Source organism: Chiloscyllium plagiosum, chromosome 3, assembly GCF_004010195.1.
Source record: "Chiloscyllium plagiosum isolate BGI_BamShark_2017 chromosome 3, ASM401019v2, whole genome shotgun sequence".
In the NCBI taxonomy this organism is placed as follows: domain Eukaryota; kingdom Metazoa; phylum Chordata; class Chondrichthyes; order Orectolobiformes; family Hemiscylliidae; genus Chiloscyllium; species Chiloscyllium plagiosum.
Genome location: NC_057712.1, coordinates 89,499,963 through 89,522,813, shown reverse-complemented (window position 1 = coordinate 89,522,813; position 22,851 = coordinate 89,499,963). Strand labels below are relative to the sequence as shown.

The 22,851-nt window shown below is 38.6% G+C and overlaps 1 protein-coding gene across 1 annotated transcript in view; it reads right to left on the bottom strand.

Moving 5' to 3' along the window:
• tfap2d (transcription factor AP-2 delta (activating enhancer binding protein 2 delta)) overlaps positions 1–22,851 on the bottom strand; it is a 119,353-nt gene that overhangs the window by 59,295 nt on the left and 37,207 nt on the right. Inside the window, exon 5 of the mRNA XM_043687491.1 lies at positions 8,577–8,695. Coding sequence (XP_043543426.1) covers positions 8,577–8,695 — 119 coding nt within the window. The remainder of the gene's footprint in view (positions 1–8,576; positions 8,696–22,851) is intronic.

Sequence of the window (22,851 nt, the reverse complement as noted above, 5' to 3'; positions counted from 1 at the left end):
ACTGATAGTAAGGGATGAGCTAATATGCACTCTTTCTGATCTGTTACCCAACAGTGTGGTAATTTGTGGGATAGATAGATAAAAATTTAGTGCTCCCCTATATAAGATCAGGTTGGAGTGTCAACTCAAGACTGGAGAATTTACAGTGGGAATAGTTGACAGAGTGTCAGTTCCAGGAATTCAGTTTTATCTTGGGAATGATTTGGTAGGATCCAAGGTGGAAGTGACAGCCCTTATTGTGGAGAAGCTCAAGGATGACCAAGAAACCAAGGAGTTAAAACAGAAATATCCTGGTATTCTCCCAAACTGTGTTTTAACCAGATCCCACTAACATAAGTCACAGCACAAAGTGAAAAGTAAAGAGAAAGATGAAGGAATTAAGGTTTAGTTAGTGGATACCCCGTTTGACATAATGGTGCAGAAAAACCTGAACAGGCAGAAGGTCAGACAGAAGTGTTTACGCCTGAAAGACTAAGAAACTTGCAACAGCAAGACAAGGTGATAAAAGATATGTATGTGGATGCGTACTCTGAAAATACAGCAGAGAATATTCTGGAGAGTTGTTATCTGAAAGGTAGAATCCTAAGACAGAAATGGCAGGTTAGTGCAGAGAAGAAATGGGCCAAAATGCACCAGATTGTGTTGCCAGTAGCATACAGACAGCAAGTGTTACAGGTAGCACATGAACTACCTGCAGGAAGTCACCGAGGAGTACGGAAGACTCAGGCAAAGGTACAAAAACATTGTTATTGGCCTGGAATGCACAAGAATGTGGTTAAATTTTGACATACATGCCATACTTGTCAAATGGTAGGTAAGCCACATTTGGTGGTACAACCAGCACCTTTGTTACCAATTTCTGCATTTGAAGAACCTTTCACACGGGTTATATTTGATTGTGTAGTTCCCCTCCCGAGAACTAAAAATGGGAACCAGTACTTGTTAACCATAATGGATGTGTCTACCAGGTTTCCAGAGGTAATTCCATTATGGAGTATCAAGGCAAAAAAGGTAGTAGAGGAGTTAGTAGCTTTCTTCACACAGTATGCGCTACCCAGAGAGATCCAGTCGGACCAAGGGTCAAATTTTACTGCTAGGCTGTTTAAGGAGGTTATGGATAGCTTAGGTATATAGCACTTTAAATTTAGTATGTATCATCCTGAATCCCAGAGAGCTTTAGAAAGGTGGCATCAGACTTGAAGACCATGTTGAGAGCGTACTGTCCGGACTACTTGACTGACTGGGATAAAGGTATCCCATTTGTATTATTTGCCATGAGAGATAACCCAAATGAATCTACTCAGTTCACTCCCTTTGAGCTAATATTCGGTCATGAAGTGAGAGACTCTTTGAAATTAATTTTTAAAAATGGACAGGACGAACGTCAGAGATCTTACATTTAGATTATGTATTGGAGATGAGGGAGAGACTAAATCGAGTAGGTGAGTTAGCTAAACAGTACCTAAAGAGGGCACAGTATAGAATGAAACAGGTTGCAGATAAAAGCTCTGAGACTCAGACATTTTCCCCAGGGGATGACGTGTTAGTACTGTTACCAGTGATAGGAGATCCCTTCAAAGCCAGGTTTAATGGTCTCTATGAAATTGAGAAAAAGTTGAGACAGGTGAACTATCCAGTAAAGTTACCACATAGAGAAAAAGGTATTGAGTATGCCATGTGAGCATGTTGAAACTGTATTATACTAGAGAGAATGAACTGGAGAAACAGATGTTAGTTACTGCACCATAGAGTGAGGAATCAAATCCAGATGATATGGATTTTGATGTGTCTCAAAGTACATTTAGAAATGAAGGAGTCCTTGAGGAGTTGGTTGGGTTAGTATGCTATCTGTCTCAGGAGCATAGAACACAGTTAAAAGATTTGTTACTGCAATATAAGGACATATGTAAGAATCAGATGGGGAGGACTAATGCTAGTGAAGTAGACATGGGAATACTGCTCCGATAAAACAACAACCCTATCGGTTTAATCCTTTTAAAGCCAGATAGGTCCAGATGGAGGTGGAGGCCATGCTTGACAAGGACAGCAACAAACCAAGCCAAAGCGAGTGGAGTTCGCCGATCGTCTTAGTTCCCAAACTGATGGGACTGAACGATTCTGATGGATTATCGGAAGATCAACACCGTTATAAAATTGGACTCATATCCAATTCCTAGATTAGACAACTGTATTGAGAAAGTCGGAAAAGCCAGTTACATCACCAAGTTGGATTTAATGCAGGTACCTTTTATCAGAGATGATGAAAGAAGTTTCTGTGTTTGTAACCCCAAATGGGCTGTATCAGTTTAAAGTGATGCTCTTTGGAATGAAGAGCACACCCGCCAAATTCCAAAGACTCATAAACAGAATTGTGCCTGGGTTAATAAACTGTGCAGCGTATTTGGACGATGCAGTGATCTTTAGTAAGTCCTGGAAAGATCACATGGTACAGTTGGCAGGACTCTTTAAATGACTACGAGAAGCAAAACTGGTGATAAACTTAAATAAAACTGAATTCACGAAATCAGAGGTGGCATTTTTAGGACATAACATCGGTTATAGAAGGTTGACCCCATGGAACGCAAAGACAAAGGCTATTGAGGAATTTCCACGACCAACCTCGAAGAAAGAGGTGTTTCGATTCTTAGGACCCATTGGATTGTATCGGAAGTTTGTTCCAAACCTCAGCAGTGTGGTGCTACCGTTAACTGATTTGCTGAAGAAGATCACAAAGTCTTGGTGGACAGAACCATGACAGGAGGCGTTCAAACATTTGAAGTAAATATTAATTACCACACCGGTTTTAGCTACAACAAGCTTTTCATAACCTTTTAAAGTTGCCATCGATGCTAGTGACATTGGAGTTGGAGCTGTATTCCTTCAGGAAGCTGAGGATGGGATTGAACTGCCAATTGGTTACTTTTTGAAAAAGATCAACATGCACCAGAGGAAGTACTCCACAATCGAAAAAGAGTTGTTGAATTTGGTACTGCCCCTACAACATTTTAATGTGTATGACGGTTGTGTACACGGATCACAATCCATTTACATTCTTAGAACACTTTAAAGACAAGAATATGAGACTATTTTGTTGGAGTCTTATGTTGCAGACTTTTAATTTAAAAACCATACATGTTGCGGGTCATAAGAATGTAATCGTAGATGCATTATCATGGATTTAACTGAAAAAGTTTAGATGAGATTTTTATTTATTTAATGTTTTATATATTATAGGTATATGGGAAGAAGTTAAGGTGAACTTATATTAAAGTTATCTGTATGTTCAGGTAATACATTTAAAGAATAGAAAACCAATGAAACTATCTTTTCATTATGATGGTTCATTTTTTTCTTAAGGGGTGAGGTATTATGAAAATGTGGATGTACTGTACCTTTAAGAGAGTTAAAAGCTATCAGAACTACTGACAGCACCAACTGTTCTGAATAATGTAACATGTGGTCCAGGAGCTAGGGTAGCTGGTTGCCTGAAGACAAAAACAAATTTGAATTAGGCCAATCAGCTTAAATTATACCCCGAAAAATACCAAACTCTAATAAAGTTTGAATTTGACAATTTCATTGACAATCTTAAATGTCAATGACATAATCCGATGCTTTGGTGGTGTAAGACCAGGGAAAATTGAACAGTTGAAGGAGAACTGCCAAGCCATCAGCATCTGTGGAGTGCCTGGAGAATAGCTCTTTGAAAGATTCCTTTATTGATCAGTGGCCTGTGAAGCAGAATCCCTGAGAAGAAACAAAGAACACAGAGAAAGATCCAAATAGAAGATTCGATGGCTGGCTAGTTTTGCAAACTTGAATTGTTGGTAAATCTTAATGGGGGGGCAGTTATTGGACTAGTATTAAAGAAGGGAAGGTAAAAGATAGGTTAGAGGAAGGAGTTCTAAATAGTTGTTAGTTAATTATTCTCTGTTTTACTTTAAGAAATAAAGTTGTTTTCTTTTTACTTTAACTAGTTCTTGGCCTCTCGAATTTTCACAGATTACTGCACGGGATCAGTTTTTTCTGTGTTGCTGGTTTAAATTAAGCACGGGGTTTACCCTGTGACAGAACAGTTATGAGTTTCACATTCTCACCATACTTTGAGTGAACAAGTTTGTTTTGAACTCTCATGGCCACTCATGTAGTTATGCTCTTTTCCAGAAAAGGAAACATTCTTTCTGTAGCTACTCCTGTGAAAAAAATCATAATTATGAATGTATCTATGAGATTGGCCCTCAGTCCTATTTTTAAAATGAAGGATTCCCCGCTTGTCAATCATTGTGTCTTCCTTCTCTGCTTTCCTTCCAGTTACTCTCCATCCTTTTAATGTTATCAAAATGTACTACTTCTCACTCAACTGTGTTGAACTTTACTTGCCAATTATTTGACAATACTTCAAACTTAGTAATGCCCTCGATAATTTGCTCCTCCTCAGTGTTGACTATATTCTAATTTAATGCCACTCACAAATTTAAACAGAGTACTCTTGATTCCAAAGCCCAAATCATTAATATTAATTATAAACACAATTTATCCCAGCACTGCCATTGTAAATAACTTAACTCTCTCTGTCTAATTTCTGTCTTTCAGCCAGCTAAGAATCCATTTTGCTCCTTGTCCCCTCAATCCACGTTCTCTGTCATTATTCTATAATCTAATATGAGGCACATTACTAAAGATCCTTTGGAAAAAACAGAAAAGAAAAATGTATCCACTGCATTAACATTGACAACTACTGCTGTTAGCTGTTGGAAAAAAAAATCAATCAGATCATTAAAGCAAGATTTTCATTTCTAAAATCCATGCAGATTATTCATTTTGTTTTGGTTTCCAGTTGTTCTACTATTCTCTTCTTCATAGGGATTCCATTCTTTTTCCTTTTTCAATGTTAAGTCAACTGATTGACAATTCCTTGATTCCACTTTTTAAACATAATAATACACGAGCAATCTAACATTCTTTGTGTATTATACATTTTTAAATGAATTATTAAATATGTGGAGTAATGCCACTGCGATCTTGGCCTTAGATTCTTTTTAAAATGTGTGGGTGTAATACATTTGGACCAGGTATCTTCTTTGAGTTTGATTAGTGGTATGATAGTCATTTGGTACCACAGGATTTGAGCATTGTAGAAAAAGGACATTTTGTTGGAGCACTTTGTCTTGCACTTATCAGTGATTCTACGAAAACGACAAATTTGAAAGGAAAACATGCCTTTCAGCAATGCTAAAGAACAACAATAGCTTTCCAAGTTTGGATGGTGAGAGGCTGTGAGGGGAAGTTGCAGATGGTGGTGTTCCCATGTATCTGCTGCCACTAGCCTCCTCGATGGTGATAGTCATATGTTTAGAAGTTGCTTTCTAAAGAGCTCTCGAGAATTTCTGTAGTGCATCTTATGGATGGTATGCATGGCTGTTACTGAGTATGGAAAGAGGGAAATAGGGAAAAGTGAAGAGAAGCAGAATTTTTTTTGTTCCATGGGATGTAAGTGTCACTATCAAGGGAAGTATTACTTGCTCAATTACCTTTGAGTTCAGCGCTGGGGTATTTAAGTGGTAACCACATTTCAATAAGCTTACAGTCACATGTGGCTAGGCATGCACAGCAAATCTCCTTCCCTAAAAGACATCAGTGAACTAGTTTGATTGTTGCAAAAAACAATGTTACTTTTCATGGTTATTGTCAGCAAGTCTAGCTTGATATTCCAGACTGAAGAACTGAATTTGAATTCCACCAATACTCACAGCTTTAGCTGAAGCCTTAGAATTGTTCATCCAGTCCTGTTAATAAATGCTTGGCAGTACAGAACTTTAAAATTGCCTGTGGATGTGGTGCCAATCAAGCAGATTGCTTTGTCCTGGATAGTATCAAGCTTTACAAGTCTTGTTGGAGCTGCACCCACGCAGACAAGTGGATATTGTTCCACCACATTTCTGACATGTGCCTTGTAGATGGTGGACATGTTTTGGGAAGTCAAGTGGCGAGTTACTCGCTACAGTATTTGAAGCTTCTGATCTGCTCACATTATTTATATGGTCATTCCAGTTAAGTGCCTGGTTAATGGTAACCACTGGGGTGTTGATAATGTGGGATTCAGCAATAGTGAGACCATTGAATGTCAAAGGACAATGGTTAGATTCTCGCTTATTGGCTATAGTCATTGCCTAGAACTTGAGATGACATGAATGTTACTTGCTACTTGTCAACCCAAACTTTAATATTGTCCAGGTCTTGCTGCATTTGGACATGGACCACTTCAGTATCTCAGCAGTCGTAAATGGTGCTGAATATTGGGCAATCACCATTTTGTGAACATCCCACCTTCTGATGGAAGAAGGTCATTGATGAAACAGCTGAAACTGGTTGGATCTAGGAAATTGAAGAACTTCTGCAGAGATGTCCTTGAGTTGAAATGACTGACTTCCAACAATCGCAATCACCTACTTTTGTGGAGAGTGGAGAGTGATAATCCCATTGATTTGAATTTTGCAAGGGCTCCTTGATGCCACACTCAGTCAAATGCAGCCTTGATGTCATTGGCAATCACTCTCACTATACCATAATGCCTTATATATTCAGGATCATCCAGAAAGGCTGTCACCTTGCAGAATCACATCTAATGCTGGATACATTAGATGTGTGCATTGTGAAATTGTGTTGGTTGGATACACAAAGTATCTTGAAAGGGACATGTTTCTTTGATACAATCTACCAGTCTTTGGGAGGTATGGCTTCAGACCTGGCATCACATGACACTGAAATATATTTACCAGACGACTAATTTGTGTGACAGGCAGAAAGATTTTTTGAATTGATGGAAACAGCCTGTAAGCAGCAGCAACCACTTTTGTTGCTTCTACACTGTAGCAGCATGAATCAATCAGCTTCACTTATTGCTTCATTGTTTGAAATACATTTATCTGAGGCAGATTGGGTATTTTTCAGGATCAAGAGTAACCTTCTTAAGACTCTTTGATTAGCTTGCATAATATATATATAAGACATAACCTGATCAGCTTATCCAATTATTCTCCAGAATGGCTTTGATTGTTTTGTTCGATAATTCTGAATTTGCAACGAATTATGCTGACAACTAATTCAGATTTTCCATCAGGTTTGCAATATGGTGTACATGCTAGTGACTGGAAGCTACATATATTAATACACATAACCATGTTCTTTGCAGGTGGAAAGGATGACAGCCCTCACTGTACCTGTTTCGACACAATAAAATAAGTGACAAACATTCACTCATTCATTTCTCTGTGGAATGCACTAATCAATTAGAGTCAATCTGCCCTGTTTAAAATTTAAACTTGGCCTGGCTGTACACTGTCAATCAGCATTAATAGGTGAATTCACCTTGGCAACACCTCTACAAGTCAAAAATCACTCACTGACCAATTAATACGTTTCTCTCATGTTGTATAAGTATCATTTATCCTTTGAATTTTTATTCTTGTGAATGTCCTGATGAGTGCAAGATAAAAACTTAAATAAAATATTTATTTTCTTTCAACAATTCTCATGCTATTACACAGGTAAATATGGGCGATTGAATTTTAATTACACTTGTCTGATTTCTATACCTGATACCTTTCAACGGCAAAAGATTATTCCAAGAAAATGGCAAAAATGGTTCGAAAATGTCTGTGAAATCACTTGATAAGAAATTGAGGCAAGTCCAGTAGACTAATGTGGAATAAATGAAACTATCAGAACTAACATTACCATTTGATCTAAAAACATTTAAACCAGGCAATTGAGTATGCATTCAGAAATCTTCATCTCCTGTTTTAATTCAGATGAGTGTAATAAGTATTGAATATCATTGGCTGCCTGCAACCGTGCAGATTGTAAAGACAGAAGAGCTGGACTTGAGAATATTCAAAAGATCCATTTTCAACAGCTGCTTTTCAGTGTCAGAGCAGGGAGAAGGAAAAGTGAAATTGTAACACAATAGCTGGAAACAGTCATGTTGTTCTCAATTTATCAGAAGTCAACATTGGGTGAAAAGGCAAATTGGAAAAATAAATAATCAATGAAAAATCAAAGACATCTATAAACTTTACAACTGCTGAGGTGAGGAATCAAAGGGAGATGGGGGTGCAAAAAGAAGGGAGTTAAATCACCTTTCTTCATCTGGTTAACACCATTAGTTTATTCAATATATTTAATTTTAAGTGAATTCATCTCTTTTGTGATTTCACGTATCAGTGTTATATTTATCTGTTCTAGTTTCCTAAAAAATAGTAAAATGCAATAACTTAATATTTTTGCCAATTCTGGAAGAATGAGCCAAATATACCAGTTGGAAGATTTATGTAAGGAGGAATCAAAAAGTCTTCAGCGACTAAAATTTGGTCCAGTATTTTTATTGTTATAGTCTGTGCTTTACTGATTATTCTTCCCTCAACACTCAACACTCAAGGCACTCAACAGATAATTATCTCTCTACTGCTGAAGTAAAACTTTCAAAGTACCTTAACAAACTCTCAAAACATAAAGGGAAACTTACGATTGGCATCAATAAATTAAAGGCACCAATTCTTTCTGAACGCTGCCCTTACCTTCAACCAGTGAAGTGAGCAAGGTGACATTAGCTGCTTTTCGTCTGCCAGCTGGTAAGTTCAGTCCCAGTCTGTCCAGCTTTTCTCGTAAACATCGTCCCCCGTTCTTAGATTTTGCTCTGTAAATATTAATATCATTCAAAGTTAATGTTATTGACAATGAAAACACTGAAGCATAAAGGAAGAACTTTACTTGGTGAATATTAGCTAAGATATGCTTTGGAATGTACAATTGGCCAATTTCTTTCTTGTCCAGCCTCTGAGAGCCTCTGTAAAGACTTTGGAACTGATTTTATCAGTCAACATTCTCAGAAATAGACTGTCAGCTTTTAATGTGTCTTGACTGATTTTGGGTCCATGAAAAATAAGATCAGTATTTTGTTTTAAATTAACTGGTCTGACAAATTTTGGCATATCTTTGGAGCTGGTGAATCTTCAGCTTGGGTCTTCTGACCCAGTGATAGGGACACTACCATTACACCACTAAAGTACTTCAGGTGGATAGTGGATATTTTCTAATCAACCTGCTCAGAGGTGGTATTACACTAATCTGTTGAAGGTGGGATTCCAATTCAGGCATCCTGGTCCTCGTGGCGATGCTAATACTGCACCAAAAGACCCTTTCAAGTAGGTTTTTAGATGTTAGTAATCAGCCTGTTTAAATGTATTATCTTATACCTCTGGAGCAGATGGAATTTGAACCTGGACAAGGGATCTAAACTGTTACCACATGTGTTTGACCACTAGCAAAAGTTAAACAGGCCCCTAGCTGCCTGCTTTGTGATGGTCTAGTCAATAGCACCTTCCTTACCAATAGCATTGTGTGTCAACCCACAACATGAAGACTGCAGCAGTTCCAGAAGACAGCTTACTACCAACTTGTCAAGGGCAGCTAAGGGCAGGTAATAAATGCTGGCCCAGCCAACGATACCCGCATCACATGAATGAATAAAAATAAAAATTCAAGTTTAGGTTGAAGTTGTGTGAAGGTCAAGAAATAGTTCCCAAAGATTTTCTTTATTAATGCTTGCATTGTGCAGAGTTGGCCTTTTAATTTTGAGATCTTTGCTTTCAGCTCGGTCTAATAGAATGGAAGTCTATTCTCTCTACTGGCTATAAGGATTCCATGTGAAATGAATTTTGTCCATGTCAGTCCAGTTCCTTGTGAGCATGAACCTGCAACAAACCTCTGTGCCTAAGTATAAACAAGGAAGTACCTTGCATTTTCATGTTTGATCCCTGTTGTTAAATAGGAAATTGTGGAAAGGCCATACAGTCACTGCAAAGTCCACAAGGTAATGAATGAAGTAAACAGTGAATCAGTTTTTGTTGTTATTTATTCGGAATAAGTATTGATCAAAGCATTGGGTAAACTGCCATGCTCTCCTTTAAACTGTGTCATTAGGCCTTTTGTTTTCCAACTGCAACTTCAGTTAACTGTCTCACTTGAAATAGAGCATTTATTTCAGCAGTATTATCAGATTAGCCTAAGTACTGAAAATGTTTTGACTTGAAAATATTATTGTTGGAAAAATATAGGTTGGAAAAAAAAAGTGGTGTGCAAAATAGATTGGAATAATATCTGATTGCTGCAACTAGAACAGTGATGCTTTTCTGGGTTCACAGCTAAAGCACACTTTTGAGCACTGCAAAGGAATTTAGTTCTAAACATAGCATTCTAGCTGTGGTCTAGAAAATGGCTCCTCAGTTGCTCTCTTGATCCTTCACCATGACTTTGACGAAAATCCTGGAAAAATTGTGTAAATATCTGTGAAACCGTTTTGGTCATAGATACAGTGGAAAACACAAAATCCTTACAGAAATTCAATATCCTTCCCACTTTACTTTTGTATTCTGTGGCTTGAATTATAAAGATAATCTTTCCCTTTCATGTAGTGGTGTATTTAAACTCCCAAGTCTTCTGTTTATTCTTCAGTATGTTTCTATTCAACTATGTTTTCCTCATTTAGTTACTCCAAAAATGCATTACATCACACATATCTGTATTATGTTGCTTCTTTCTGATCATTCTGTAAGCCTGTCGCCTGAAATCATATATAGTTCTCCTGCCTATTTTTGTACCTCTTATTTTGACAAATGTTGCAATTATATTCCCTAAAACAAAGTTCAAATCACAAACATTGGATAGAATAAAACAGCATCTTGGGGATGCTATTCTCAATGCACCTCTAATTTATACAACACTTATGACCAAAACCTTTAGGTTTCCTGTTCATCAAGCAAGTGTCTAACCATGCTGTTCTTGTACCATCAACCTGAGTTCTTCTAACAAGCCTTTTGTGAAACATTTTCTCGATCCACATACAACATAACTAATTTATCCAACATATCAACTAGTCAAAAACACTTGAAGCTGGCTGCTAATGACATAACTGAGACCTGAATGCTGTATTGATCCAAAGCTTTTTTCAATATTCCTTCAAGGAACGTGGGGATTGCTGGTGACAACAGCATTTGTTGCTTATCCATAATTACCTCTCACCAGTTATGAATCAAGCACATTGCTATAGGTCTGGAGTTGAATAGGCTAGATCCTATAAGGATGGCTGATTTTCCTTCATTTAGAGCATTGGTGAACTCAATGGGGTTTTATAACAATGACCATAGTTTCACAGTCACTATTACTGCAAAGTTATTTCTGTATTTTCTCTTTTAATTATTTGACTTTAAATTATACCAATAAATTTGACAACTGTGATGAAATACATGGCTAAATGTATACCCCCAAGCTCCAACAAGTAGCAATCAATTATTCTTTTGGTACACTGCTTCCTTTACCAATTAGAAAGCAAAAAGACCCATCACTCAGTTGGATATTGCTTGTCTGTCAAACAAGCAAACTTTTTTCCCCACATTTTTGATCTTTTAAATCTGGTAAAGAGAAATGTTCAAAGAAAATAGAAACAGAAATTTCTGGAAAAACTCAGCAAGTCTGGCAGCATCTGTGGAGAGAAAGCTGTGTCAAGGGTTCTGAAGAAGGATTACTGAATCCAAAATTTTAACTCTGCTTTCTCTCCACAGATGCTGCCAGACCTGATGAGATTTTCCAGCAATATCTGTTTTTGGTTTTGATTTACAGAATCTGCAGCTCTTTGTGTTTTTTTGTTCAAAGAAAATGACTGAATCACGAGAGAGATGATAGATGGAAACTTTACAGGGGCTTGAATATTATGGCCTATGGCAAGAAATCTGGGAGAATCATGGGAGAAGTCTAGAGAGGCATTCCTCGAGTCAGGAATGACTATTTAAATTTTCTAACAGAGTTCCAGGTGTCCAGACAAGATTCTTGCTAGGGCACAGCGAGGTGCCTATTAGCAGAGATTATTGGTTGTTGTCAGTCTCATTAACTGCAGATCTCGCCTCCGTAACATTCAGCTTCAGAAACTAGCTGCCAAGAATTTTCAACATGAAAGCCTGAGTACTTAGAGAGTAAAACATAATATACAGCCACAAAGATAGAATTAAAAACCTTCATGTATGAAATACAAGCGGCGAGGCCAGTGTGCAGACCAAAGGCAAGGTCAAGGACTGGTGACGATGGCACCTGAATCGGCGCTTTAGCAGTCTGCTGTGTGGCAGTGGCTGAAGGCCTGGATCGGAACTTTGGTGGTCTGGGACCCCAAGAGTAAGCCCAACAAGGCAATGGAGGTTGTGAATCTGCTGTGATGATGAGAGCAGGAGCGATTGAGCCAGCGCATGCCATAGCCGAGGAGATCGGGTTCTTGTAGGCAGTATGGTCCCAGCATGGCTAAGCACTTAAGAAAGACTTAATGCTAAGAAGAACTGTAGTGTTTAACTTGCAATTTTATTTTTTTTATGTAATACCAAGAGTGACTATAATGCTTAACTTTTCACCTCTTTGCTTATTTCTTTCTATCCTATTCTTAACCTATGTACTTGTACCTAGATGGTGCTGTGTGTGGCAACATTGAAAACCTTTCACTGTACACCTATATTTTTGTACTTGAGAACACATGATTATTAAGTGTAAAGCAAATCAATATATTAATTATGTATTGGTTTAATTTTTTTTCCAGTTTAAGTTCTAATCATCTTGATCAAGCTCTTAAAAAATCAGACATAAGTAATTATTTAAGGACAAGTAAGATTTCTAACAAATCTTCTTAAAACATACATTTATCTGAGTATTTTGGATTTCCAGTATGGCAATTTGATTAACTATTTTAATGTTAAATATACCTTCAATATCATTTTCTTTTTGATGAATTAAATCATGCAGGGGAAGTTGAGATTCAAAGTTTGAAGAATCAGATTTTTGATGTTCAGAGCTGGAAAATTTTTGATACCCACAAAACTCAAACTAAATGTCAGCTGCTACTGGTAAGTACAAGCTGATATTTATTGTTATTTTGTTTTCTGAAAGACAAGGTTCATTTTAAGGATGAACACAAGTCAGATTTTATTGGGCCTTTATTGGAGTAGGTTTTCTGATGCAAGGGCTTTGATTTTCTTTCTGTGACTCTTTTTTATTTGAACTTCAGGTGTTGCTATTTTCCTGCAATCAGTTTTGGTCTGGGGCATTTACAGCAGATAGATTTGACAATAGTAGCTATTGGAACAGGAGTCCAACTAATGTAAAAAGAAATTTAAGTAACTTGTTGCTATCAAGTAAAAATATTTTAGAATAAATATTGGCATATGAAATAGGAGCAGAGTAGACCACTGAATCCCTCAAACCTGTTCCACCGTTCTATAATATCATTTTTGATCTATGTGGGTATTGAATTCCACATTTCTACCTTGCCTCAATAGCCATTCACTCACTTGGCTATCTACAATCTACTATCTCAACCAAAAAGGTGGCCAAAAAAACCATCAACAAAATAGAAAATAAACTTTGAGATTAAACCTGTAAGTAATATCAGAATGAATAGCAAGTGCTCCTTTAAATGTAAAGAAAGGAAAAGAACAGCTCAAATGAACATAAGCCACTGAAGGAATGAGGCTGGGGAAATAATAGTGAAGAATTGTGAAAGGAGTAGGGTAAATACTTTGCATTAATATTCATAATAGAACACATTTGGTAGCATTTTAAAAATATTAATTCATCAAGCTGCAAAAGATGAGAAGTAAATACAAAAACTATTACTATAGCAAAAGTACGAGGCAAACTAATGGGGCTAAAGATGAATAAATCTCTTGAACCTGATGTGATACATTCTGGGATATTGAAGGAAGTAGCTACAGAAATAGTGGATAAGTTGGTTGTAATGTTTCAAGAATCTTGGAAAAGTCGAAGAGGATTGGAAAATTGTCAAAGTATCAGGTTTATTCAAAAACCAGTAACTGTAAGGCAGTTAGCTTAACATCTGTAATTGGGAAAATGGTTGAGTCTATTTGAAAATATGCAATAACAATGCATTTAGAAAGATATGATATGATTAAGCAGAGTCAGCAGAGCTTCATTAAAGGGAAAGTGATGCAAATGTAGTAAAATTCTTTGAAGAGCTAACAAGCAGGATTAATAAAGAAGAACTACAAATTGTAATGTATTTGGATTTGTAAAAGGTGATGGATATGATACCACATGTAGGCTCCTTTATAAGATAAGAGCTCATGATTTTAAGGGTGGTATGCTAACATGGAGAGAGGATTGACTAATAGAAGACACAGAGTTAGCAGAACTGGGCCATTTTCAGGCTGGGAAAACTGTAACTGGTGGAATGTTACAAGGAAAGAGTGTTGGAGCTGTAATTATTTACAAATGTATTAATAACTTGGATGAGGGAATTACTGTATTACTGCCAAGTTTATGAATGGCACAAACTTGGTGAAAAGGCAAGTGGTAAGGGGCACATAAGGGTCTAAAAAGAGATATAGGCAAGCTAAGTGAATGGGCAAATACCAGGTGGAATACAGTGTGGGAAAATATGAGATTATGCATTTGAACAGGAAGGATAGAGGACTGAATATTATTTAAATACAGAAATGCTGCCAAAATCTGCAAGGTAGAAGCATATGACTTTAGCAGGTAGTGGGTCAGGCAAATGGAATGTTGGCTTTCATTTCAAAGGGAATGAAGTACAAAATTACATATCTTGCTGAAAGTATACATGGCACTATTTCGAATACACTTAAAATACTGTGAACAGTTTTTGTCCCCTTACCTAAGGAAAGATATATTGCCATTGGAGGCAGTCCAGAGGAGATTTATTATGGTAATTTCAAGGCTGGAAGGATTTTTTAATGAGGAGAAGGTGAATAAGTTGGGCCTGTGCTCATAAGAGTTTAGAAGAATGAGAGGTGACACAATTGAAACATACAAAGTTTTAAAAAGGGATGTAACTAGTTTGCAGGAGATCATGTTTCACAATGTATTTGAGATATGGTCTCACCAATGCCCTGTTTAATTAAAACATCACATCTTTACTTTTATGTATTATTCTTCTCATAATCGGATAGCCAGGCCATAAGTACAATTCGGCTGCTGTTAATGGCCATAGTGCCTTATGGATGGCTAGCCTTGAGTTGCTAGATCTGTTTGGAGTTTGTCCTATTTAGCATGGTGATAGTGCCACAGAACCTGATGGATGTTATTCCCAATGTGGACTGTGTGGTGGTTGTTTTTACCAATCGGCAGATTGGTAAGGGTGAGGTCAAAGATGTTGGTTCCCTCACCACCTGCCACCACTCCCGTCTAGTAGCTGTGTCTTTTAGGACCCAATCAGCTCAATCAGCAGTGCTGCTGCTGAGCCACACTTGGTGGTGGACACTGAAATCCCCCAGCCAGAGTATATTTTGTACCCTTGCCATCCTCAATCCTTCCTCTAAGTGTTGTCCAACATGGAGGAGGACTGATTCAACAGCTAAAGGACAGTATGTGGTTATCAGCAGGAGGTTTCCTTGCCCATGTTTAACCTAAAGCCATGAGACTTCATGAGATCCTGAGTCAATGTTGAGGACTCTCACAGCAATTCCCTGCCCACTGTATATGACTGTACCACCATCTCTGCTAGGTCTGTTCTTCCAGTGTGACAAAACTGGAATGGTGATAGTGATGTCTGGAATATTGTCTCTAAGGAATGATTCTGAGTATCACTATGTCATATATATATGACTATGCAGGGACAAAGCAGAGAATAAGTTAGGAAAGATAAATTAAACTGCATTTATTTCAATGCAAGAGGCCTAAAAGGGAAGGCAGATGAACTCAGGGCATGGTTAGGAACATGGGACCGGGATATCATAGCAATTACAGAAACGTGGCTCAGGGATGGGCAGGACTGGCAGCTTAATGTTCCAGGATAGGCATGCTACAGGAAGGATAGAAAGGGAGGCAAGAGAGGAGGGAGAGTGGCATTTTTAATAAAGGATAACGTTACAGCTGTACTTAGGGAAGATATTAGATTAGATTACTTACAGTGTGGAAACAGGCCCTTCGGCCCAAGAAGTCCACACCGACCCACTGAAGTGCAACCCACCCAAACCCATTCTTCTACATTTACCCCTTCACCTAACACTACAGGCAATTTAGCATGGTCAATTCAACTAACCTGCACATTTTTGGACTGTGGGAGGAAATCGGAGCACCCGGAGGAAACCCACGCAGACATGGGGAGAATGTGCATACTCCACACAGACAATCACCTGAGATGGGAATTGAACCCGGGTCTCTGGCACTGTGAGGCAGCAATGCCATCACTGTGCCACAGTGCTGCCCAGAAACATTCCCGGAAAAAAATTCCAGGGAAGGTATTTGGGTGGAACTGAGAAATAAGAAAGGGATGATCACCTTATTGGGATTGTGTACAGATGCCCGAATAGTCAGAGGGAAATTAGAAACAAAGTTGTAAGAGATTTCAGTTATCTGTAAGATTAAAAGGTGGTTATTGTAGGCGATTTTAACTTTCCAAACATAGACTAGGACTGCCATAATGTGAAGGGTTTAGGTGGAAAGGAATTTGTTAAGTGTGTACAAGAAAATTTTCTGATTCCGTATGTGGATGTACCTACAAAGGAAGGTGCAAAGCTTGACCTACCCTTGGGAAATAAGGCAGGTCACGTGACTGAGGTGTCAGTGGAGGAGCACTTTGGGGCCAGCAACGACAATTCTATTAGTTTTAAAATAGTGAGGGAAAAGGATAGACCAGATATAAAAGTTGTAGTTCTAAATTGGTGGAAGGCTAATTTTGATGGTATTAGGTAAGAACTTTGGGGGCAATTGTTCATAGGTAAAAGGACGGCTAGAAAATGGGAAGTCTTCAGAAATGAGATAACGAGAGTCCAGACACAGTATATTCCTGTTAGGATGAAAGGAAAGGCTGGTAGGTGCAGGACATGAAAAATGTGTTGCTGAAAAACGCAGCAGGTCAGGCAGCATCCAAGGAGCAGGAGAATCGACGTTTCGGGCATAAGCCCTTCTTCAGGAATCCTAGGACATGCTGGATGATTGGAGAAATTGAGGGTTTGGTTAAGAAGAAGAAGGAAGCATATGTCAGGTATAGACAGGATTGATTGAGTGAATCCTTCGAAGAGTATAAAGGCAGTAGGAGTATACTTAAGAGAGAAATCAGGAGGGCAAAAAGGGAACACGAGATAGCTTTGGTAAATAAGATTAAGGTGAATCCAAAGGGATTTTACAAAAACATTAAGGACAAAAGGGTAACTAGGGAGACAATAGGGACCCTCAAGGATCAGCAAGGCGGCATTTGTGTGGAGCTACAGGAGATGGGGTAGGTACTAAATGAGTATTTTGCACCTGTGCTTACTGTTGAGAAGGAAATAGAAGATATAGAATGCAGAGAAATAGATGGTGACATCTTGAAAAATGTCCATATTACAGAGGAGGAAGTGCTGGATGTCTTGAAACGCATAAAAGTGGATGAATTCCCAGGACCTGATCAGGTGTACTCTAGAACTCTATGGGAAGTTAGAGAAGTGATTGCTGGGCCCTTTGCTGAGATATTTGTATCATTGGTAGTCACAGGTGAGGTGCCAGAAAATTTGAGGTTGGCTAACATGGTATCACTATTTAAGAAAAGTGGTAAGGACAAGCCAGGAAACTATAGACCGGTGAGCTTGACGTCAGTAGTGAGCAAGTTGTTGGAGGGAATCCTGAGGGACTGGACGTACATGTAGTTGGAAAGGCAAGGACTGATTCGGGATAGTCAACATGGCTTTGTGTGTGCGAAATCATGTCTCAAAAACTTGGTTGAGTCTTTTGAAGAAGTAACAAAGAGGATTGATGAGGGCAGAGTGGTGGCCGTAATCTATATGGACTTCAGAAGGCGTTCAGCAAGGTTCCCCAAGGGAGACTGGTTAGCAAGGTTAGATCTCATGGAATGCAGGGAGATCTTGCCATTTGAATACAGATCTGGCTCAAAGGTAGAAGACAGAGAGTGGTGGTGGAGGGTTGGTTTTCAGACTGGAGGCATGTGACCAGTGAGTGCCACAAAGATCGGTGCTGGGTCCACAACTTTACGTCATTTATATAAATGATTTGGATGTGAGCATAAGAGGTATAATTAGTAAGTTTACAGATGACACCAAAATAAGAGGTGCAGTGGACAGCAAAGAAGGTTACCTCAGATTACAACAGGATCTTAATCAGATGGGCCAATGGGCTGAGGAGTGGCAGTTGGACTTTAATTTAGATAAATGCAAGGTGTTGCATTTTGGGAAAGCAAATCTTCACAGTCCTTATACACTTAAAAGTGAGGTCCTCGGGAGTGTTGCTGAGCAAAGAGACATTGGAGTGCAGGTTCATAGCTTCTTGAAAGTAGAGTCACAGGTAGATTGGATAGTGAAGAAGGTTTTTGGTATGCTTTCCTTTATTGGTCAGAACATTGAGTATAGGAGTTGGGGGGTCATGTTTCGGCTGTACAGGACATTGATTCGGCCACTTTTGGAATATTGCATGCAATTCTGGTCTCTTTCCTATCCCAAGGATGTTGTGAAACTTGAAAGGGTTTCGAAAATATTTACAAGGATGTTGCCAAGGTTTGAGGATTTGAGGTACAGGGAGAGGTTGAACAGGCTGGGGCTGTTTTCCCTGGAGGGCTGTACAGGACATTGATTCGGCCACTTTTGGAATATTGCATGCAATTCTGGTCTCTTTCCTATCCCAAGGATGTTGTGAAACTTGAAAGGGTTTCGAAAAGATTTACAAGGATGTTGCCAAGGTTTGAGGATTTGAGGTATAGGGAGAGGTTAAACAGGCTGGGGCTGTTTTCCCTGGAGCATCGGAGGCTGAGGGGTGAGCTTATAGAGGTTTATAAAATCATGAGGGGAATGTATATGGTAAATAGATAGTCTTTTCCCTGGGATGGGGGAGTCCAGAACTAGAGGGCATAGGTTTAAGGTGAGAGTGAGAAGATATAAAAGAGGCCTAAGGGGCAACTTTTTCATGCAGAGGGTGGTGCGTGTATGGAATGAGCTGCCAGATGAAGTGGTGGAGGCTGCTACACTTGCAACATTCAAAAGGCATTTGGATGGGTATATGAATAGGAAGGGGTTGGAGGGACATGGGCCGGGTAAAGGCAAATGGGACTATAATAAGTTGGGATATCTGGTTGGCATGGACAAGTTGGATCGAAGGGTCTGTTTCCATGCTGTACATCTCTATGACTCTATGACTCTATGTCAGGCTGATGCTTGACTAGTCTGTGAGACAGCTCTCCCAATTTTGGCATTAGCCCCCAGATGTTAGTGAGGAGGATGTTGCAGAGTCGACAGGGGTGTTTCTGCTGTTGTCTTTTGCGGTGCCGAGATTGATGCCAGGTGATCAATCAAGTTTCATTTCTTTGAGACTTTGTAGCGATTGATAGAACTGAATGGCTTGCTCGGCCATTTCAGAGGGTAATTCAGAGTCAACCACATTGCTGATTGGGAGTTAATTTAGAATCAACCACTCATGCACTGGAAAACCTAAATCTGTCTGTACCTCGGAATTCCAAAGTTGTTCTCTTTAAGAAGTAGACTGCCTTTACATTCTTCCTAACAAAGCAAACAACTTCACACTTTCCCACATTATATTCTATCTGCCATGTCTTTGCCCATTCACTCAACCTATTTTTCCCTATCTGCATCCTCCATCTGTCTTCATACTATAATTTTCAACTATTTTGGTGTTGTCTGAATATTCAGCTATCATCTTGCTCTACTCATTGACGTAAATTGGAAAAAGCTAAGATGCTAGGACAGACCTTTGCAAGAGTACACTTGTTACATCCTTCCAAACTGACAAAGGTCTACGTGCACATGTACTCTTTTTTCTGACAGCCAATCTCCTATCCATGCTGATTTGCTAATACCTATCCCATTAGCTCTTATTTCCACAATGACCTGTCACGTGGTACGGTATAAAAGGCCTTTTGGAAACCCAAGTACAATAAATCTGCAACTCCTATTTAGAACTCCAATAAATTTGTTAAACATTTCCCTTTGACAAAGCCATGCTGACTCTTCCCAGTTACCTTGAGATTTTCTAAATGCACAGCAAAAATATCACAAACATTAAACTAACTGCAATGGCTTCTTGTTTTTGGCCTCCTTCCCTTCTTGACTAGAAATTTTATATTTGTTACTTTCTCGTCTGATGGCACCTTTCCAGAATCTAGATAATTTTGGAAAATTAACACCAACATATCTCCTCCCTCATTAGTTACCTCTTTTAAGGGAAAAGTTCATCTAGTCCTGGAAACTTGTCAGCCATAGCTCCATCAGTTTGCTGAGCATTATATACCTCCTGTTTATAAAAGCACTAAGTTCCTCTCTCAGTTTCACTTCCTAATTTATTAGAAATTTTATGACATTTATAGTGAAGGCAGAACAAAATATTTGTTCATTTCATCTGCCACTTCATTTTATCTACTGTTGAATATGTATTCTTCACTTTCTACAGGATCAACACTCTTTCCTTTTTAAATACCTACAGAAACTCTTATTTACTGTTTTTACATTCCTAGCTAGGTTCCTCTAATACTCATTTTCCATTCCTACTTTATCTCAACACTGCATCTTATCACTTTTGACCCTCCCCCAGTGTCTAGGTTAAAATCCTTTCTATATAATTCATTGAGCAATTCAGAAGAAAACTGTTCTTTCTCAGCCCTGAGCAGATATTCTGAACTTTGGCACTAGGCACACAATGCAGCCACCTAACTCATGCTCAATCCATCTTACTACCACTACTACATTCCATGTAGCTTCCTCACCTGAATGGCATCCTGTACCATGGTGTCATCATCAGTAGTCTCATTCTCCCTCCAGCCCCAGCTTTACCCAAACATGCTAAGAGAATCTCAGACCTATTAGACAATTATTGTAGCCATCCCTCTTTCACTCCTGCTCTCACAGTCTTCACTGGCATCATTTAGATTCACAGCCTCCTGTCAGTGACCACTAACGAAATCAGAAAACTCTGTCTCCTGAATGATATGACTGCCTTCTGGAACAAAGAGTCTTGGTACCAGTCCCCCTCCATGATGCAGCACAGTGTTGCTGGTTCGGTCTTCTGCTCTGAACCATTGAGCCAAAGTTGCTTAAATTTCAGACATTGACTGCAGACATGCTTGCTCTGGAACTCAATGATATCCATCAGAACTCACATGCTGCAGCTTTGACACATCACCTGGCTTGCCATCCTTTAAATATTTAATTAAATTGTTCACTTATTTAGTTTGCATTTTTGTTTATATTTTATTAACCTCATCACCAATTATTGAACAGTCATAAATCTATGTTAAAGAATAGGAAAGGCCTTAACCAGTTATCAGAGACTCACTAGATATAGTTCTCTTGCTGTAATAAACCAAGATCCACAATGAATCTTGTTCTGTCTCTGACTACCTGTCTCAAGGTCCCTTCCTTGCCTCCTGTTATAGCTAACACTAATGATCTAAAAGAAAACAGATCACAAAAACACACTCCAAAGAAATTTTCCATTTGAAAGGGAATGAACTAGCATTCAATCTTCCATCAGTTCAAAGCAGGGTCAAGTGCATATTGATAAAAATGGGATTCTGTACTCCTAATAACAACTTACATTTACATTACATCTACAAACTAGAAACATGCTCGAGACAAAAAAATGTAAATAATTATTTGAAACAATTTACACTATTCTTTGCTAAAAGAGATGCAGTAAAACTATAAACCTAAATGAACAAAAAACAGAAATTGCTGGAGAAACTCAGCAGGTCTGACAGCATCTGTGGAGAGAAAACAGAGTTAATGTTTCGAGTCCAGTGACTCTTTTCCAAGAGAACTTTGTTTTATTATACGCCTAAACATTTGGACCATCAAGATTGAGTGGCACCATAGATATCCCAATTAGAAATGTGGGTTTGTGAAGGTATCAGTATGAACAATGTTTGAACTTGAATTATCTGTCCATCCATGCTCATCTGACTGAATTTTCAATTGAAGTTTCTGTGAGAATGTGAGAGTAATGAAAGCAAAAATGTAGGAAATAAGGGGAGCATTTTTTTTAAAAATTGAGGCAAATATAAATTATTTTGTTGCTTTACAGACATGTTGATATTAAAATTCAGTGATTCACATATTTCTCATGTAAATCTTTTATAATTAAGTTACCCTTTAATTAACTGAGCAAAATATATGTCCAAAGGAATCAACAATTTCAAACTCAATATAATCTTATTTACTAAATAGCTGCCAGTCAAATGGAACATACATACATGTGTTGCATATTTGCAAATCCATCTGAATGATTAGATTTTTTTTTAGATTAGATTCCCTACAGTGCGGAAACAGGCCCTTCAGCCCAGCAAGTCCACACCGACCCTCCGAAGAGTAACCCCCAAAGGGGTGACTGATTTAGAGCTACAAGCTGACGTGGCAATTTCAGAGGCAGATTCCTGAACCAAGAGTGTGAGTAATGTGTAAAAACTCTGACTACATTGCTAGTGAAACAAAAGGCGTTGGATTCAAATGGAGTTGAGTGCATAAATGATGGCAGACATCCCAGTACTGGGGGAGTGATGTGCTAGATCTTGAAAGAGACAAAAAACTGAAGCCCCGTCTGCTTCTCAGGTGGAAGTAAAAGATCCTAAGGCACTATTTTGGAAAAAAATGACTCTGGTGGCTTGGCTAATATTTATCCCTCAGGGAAAAAGTGAGGACTGCAGATGCTGGAGATCAGAGCTGAAAATGTGTTGCTGGAAAAAGCGCAGCAGGTCAGGAAGAGTGCCTCATCTTCCGCCTAGGAACCCTCCAACCACAAGGGATGAACTCAGATTTCTCCAGTTTCCTCATTTCTCCTCCCCCCACC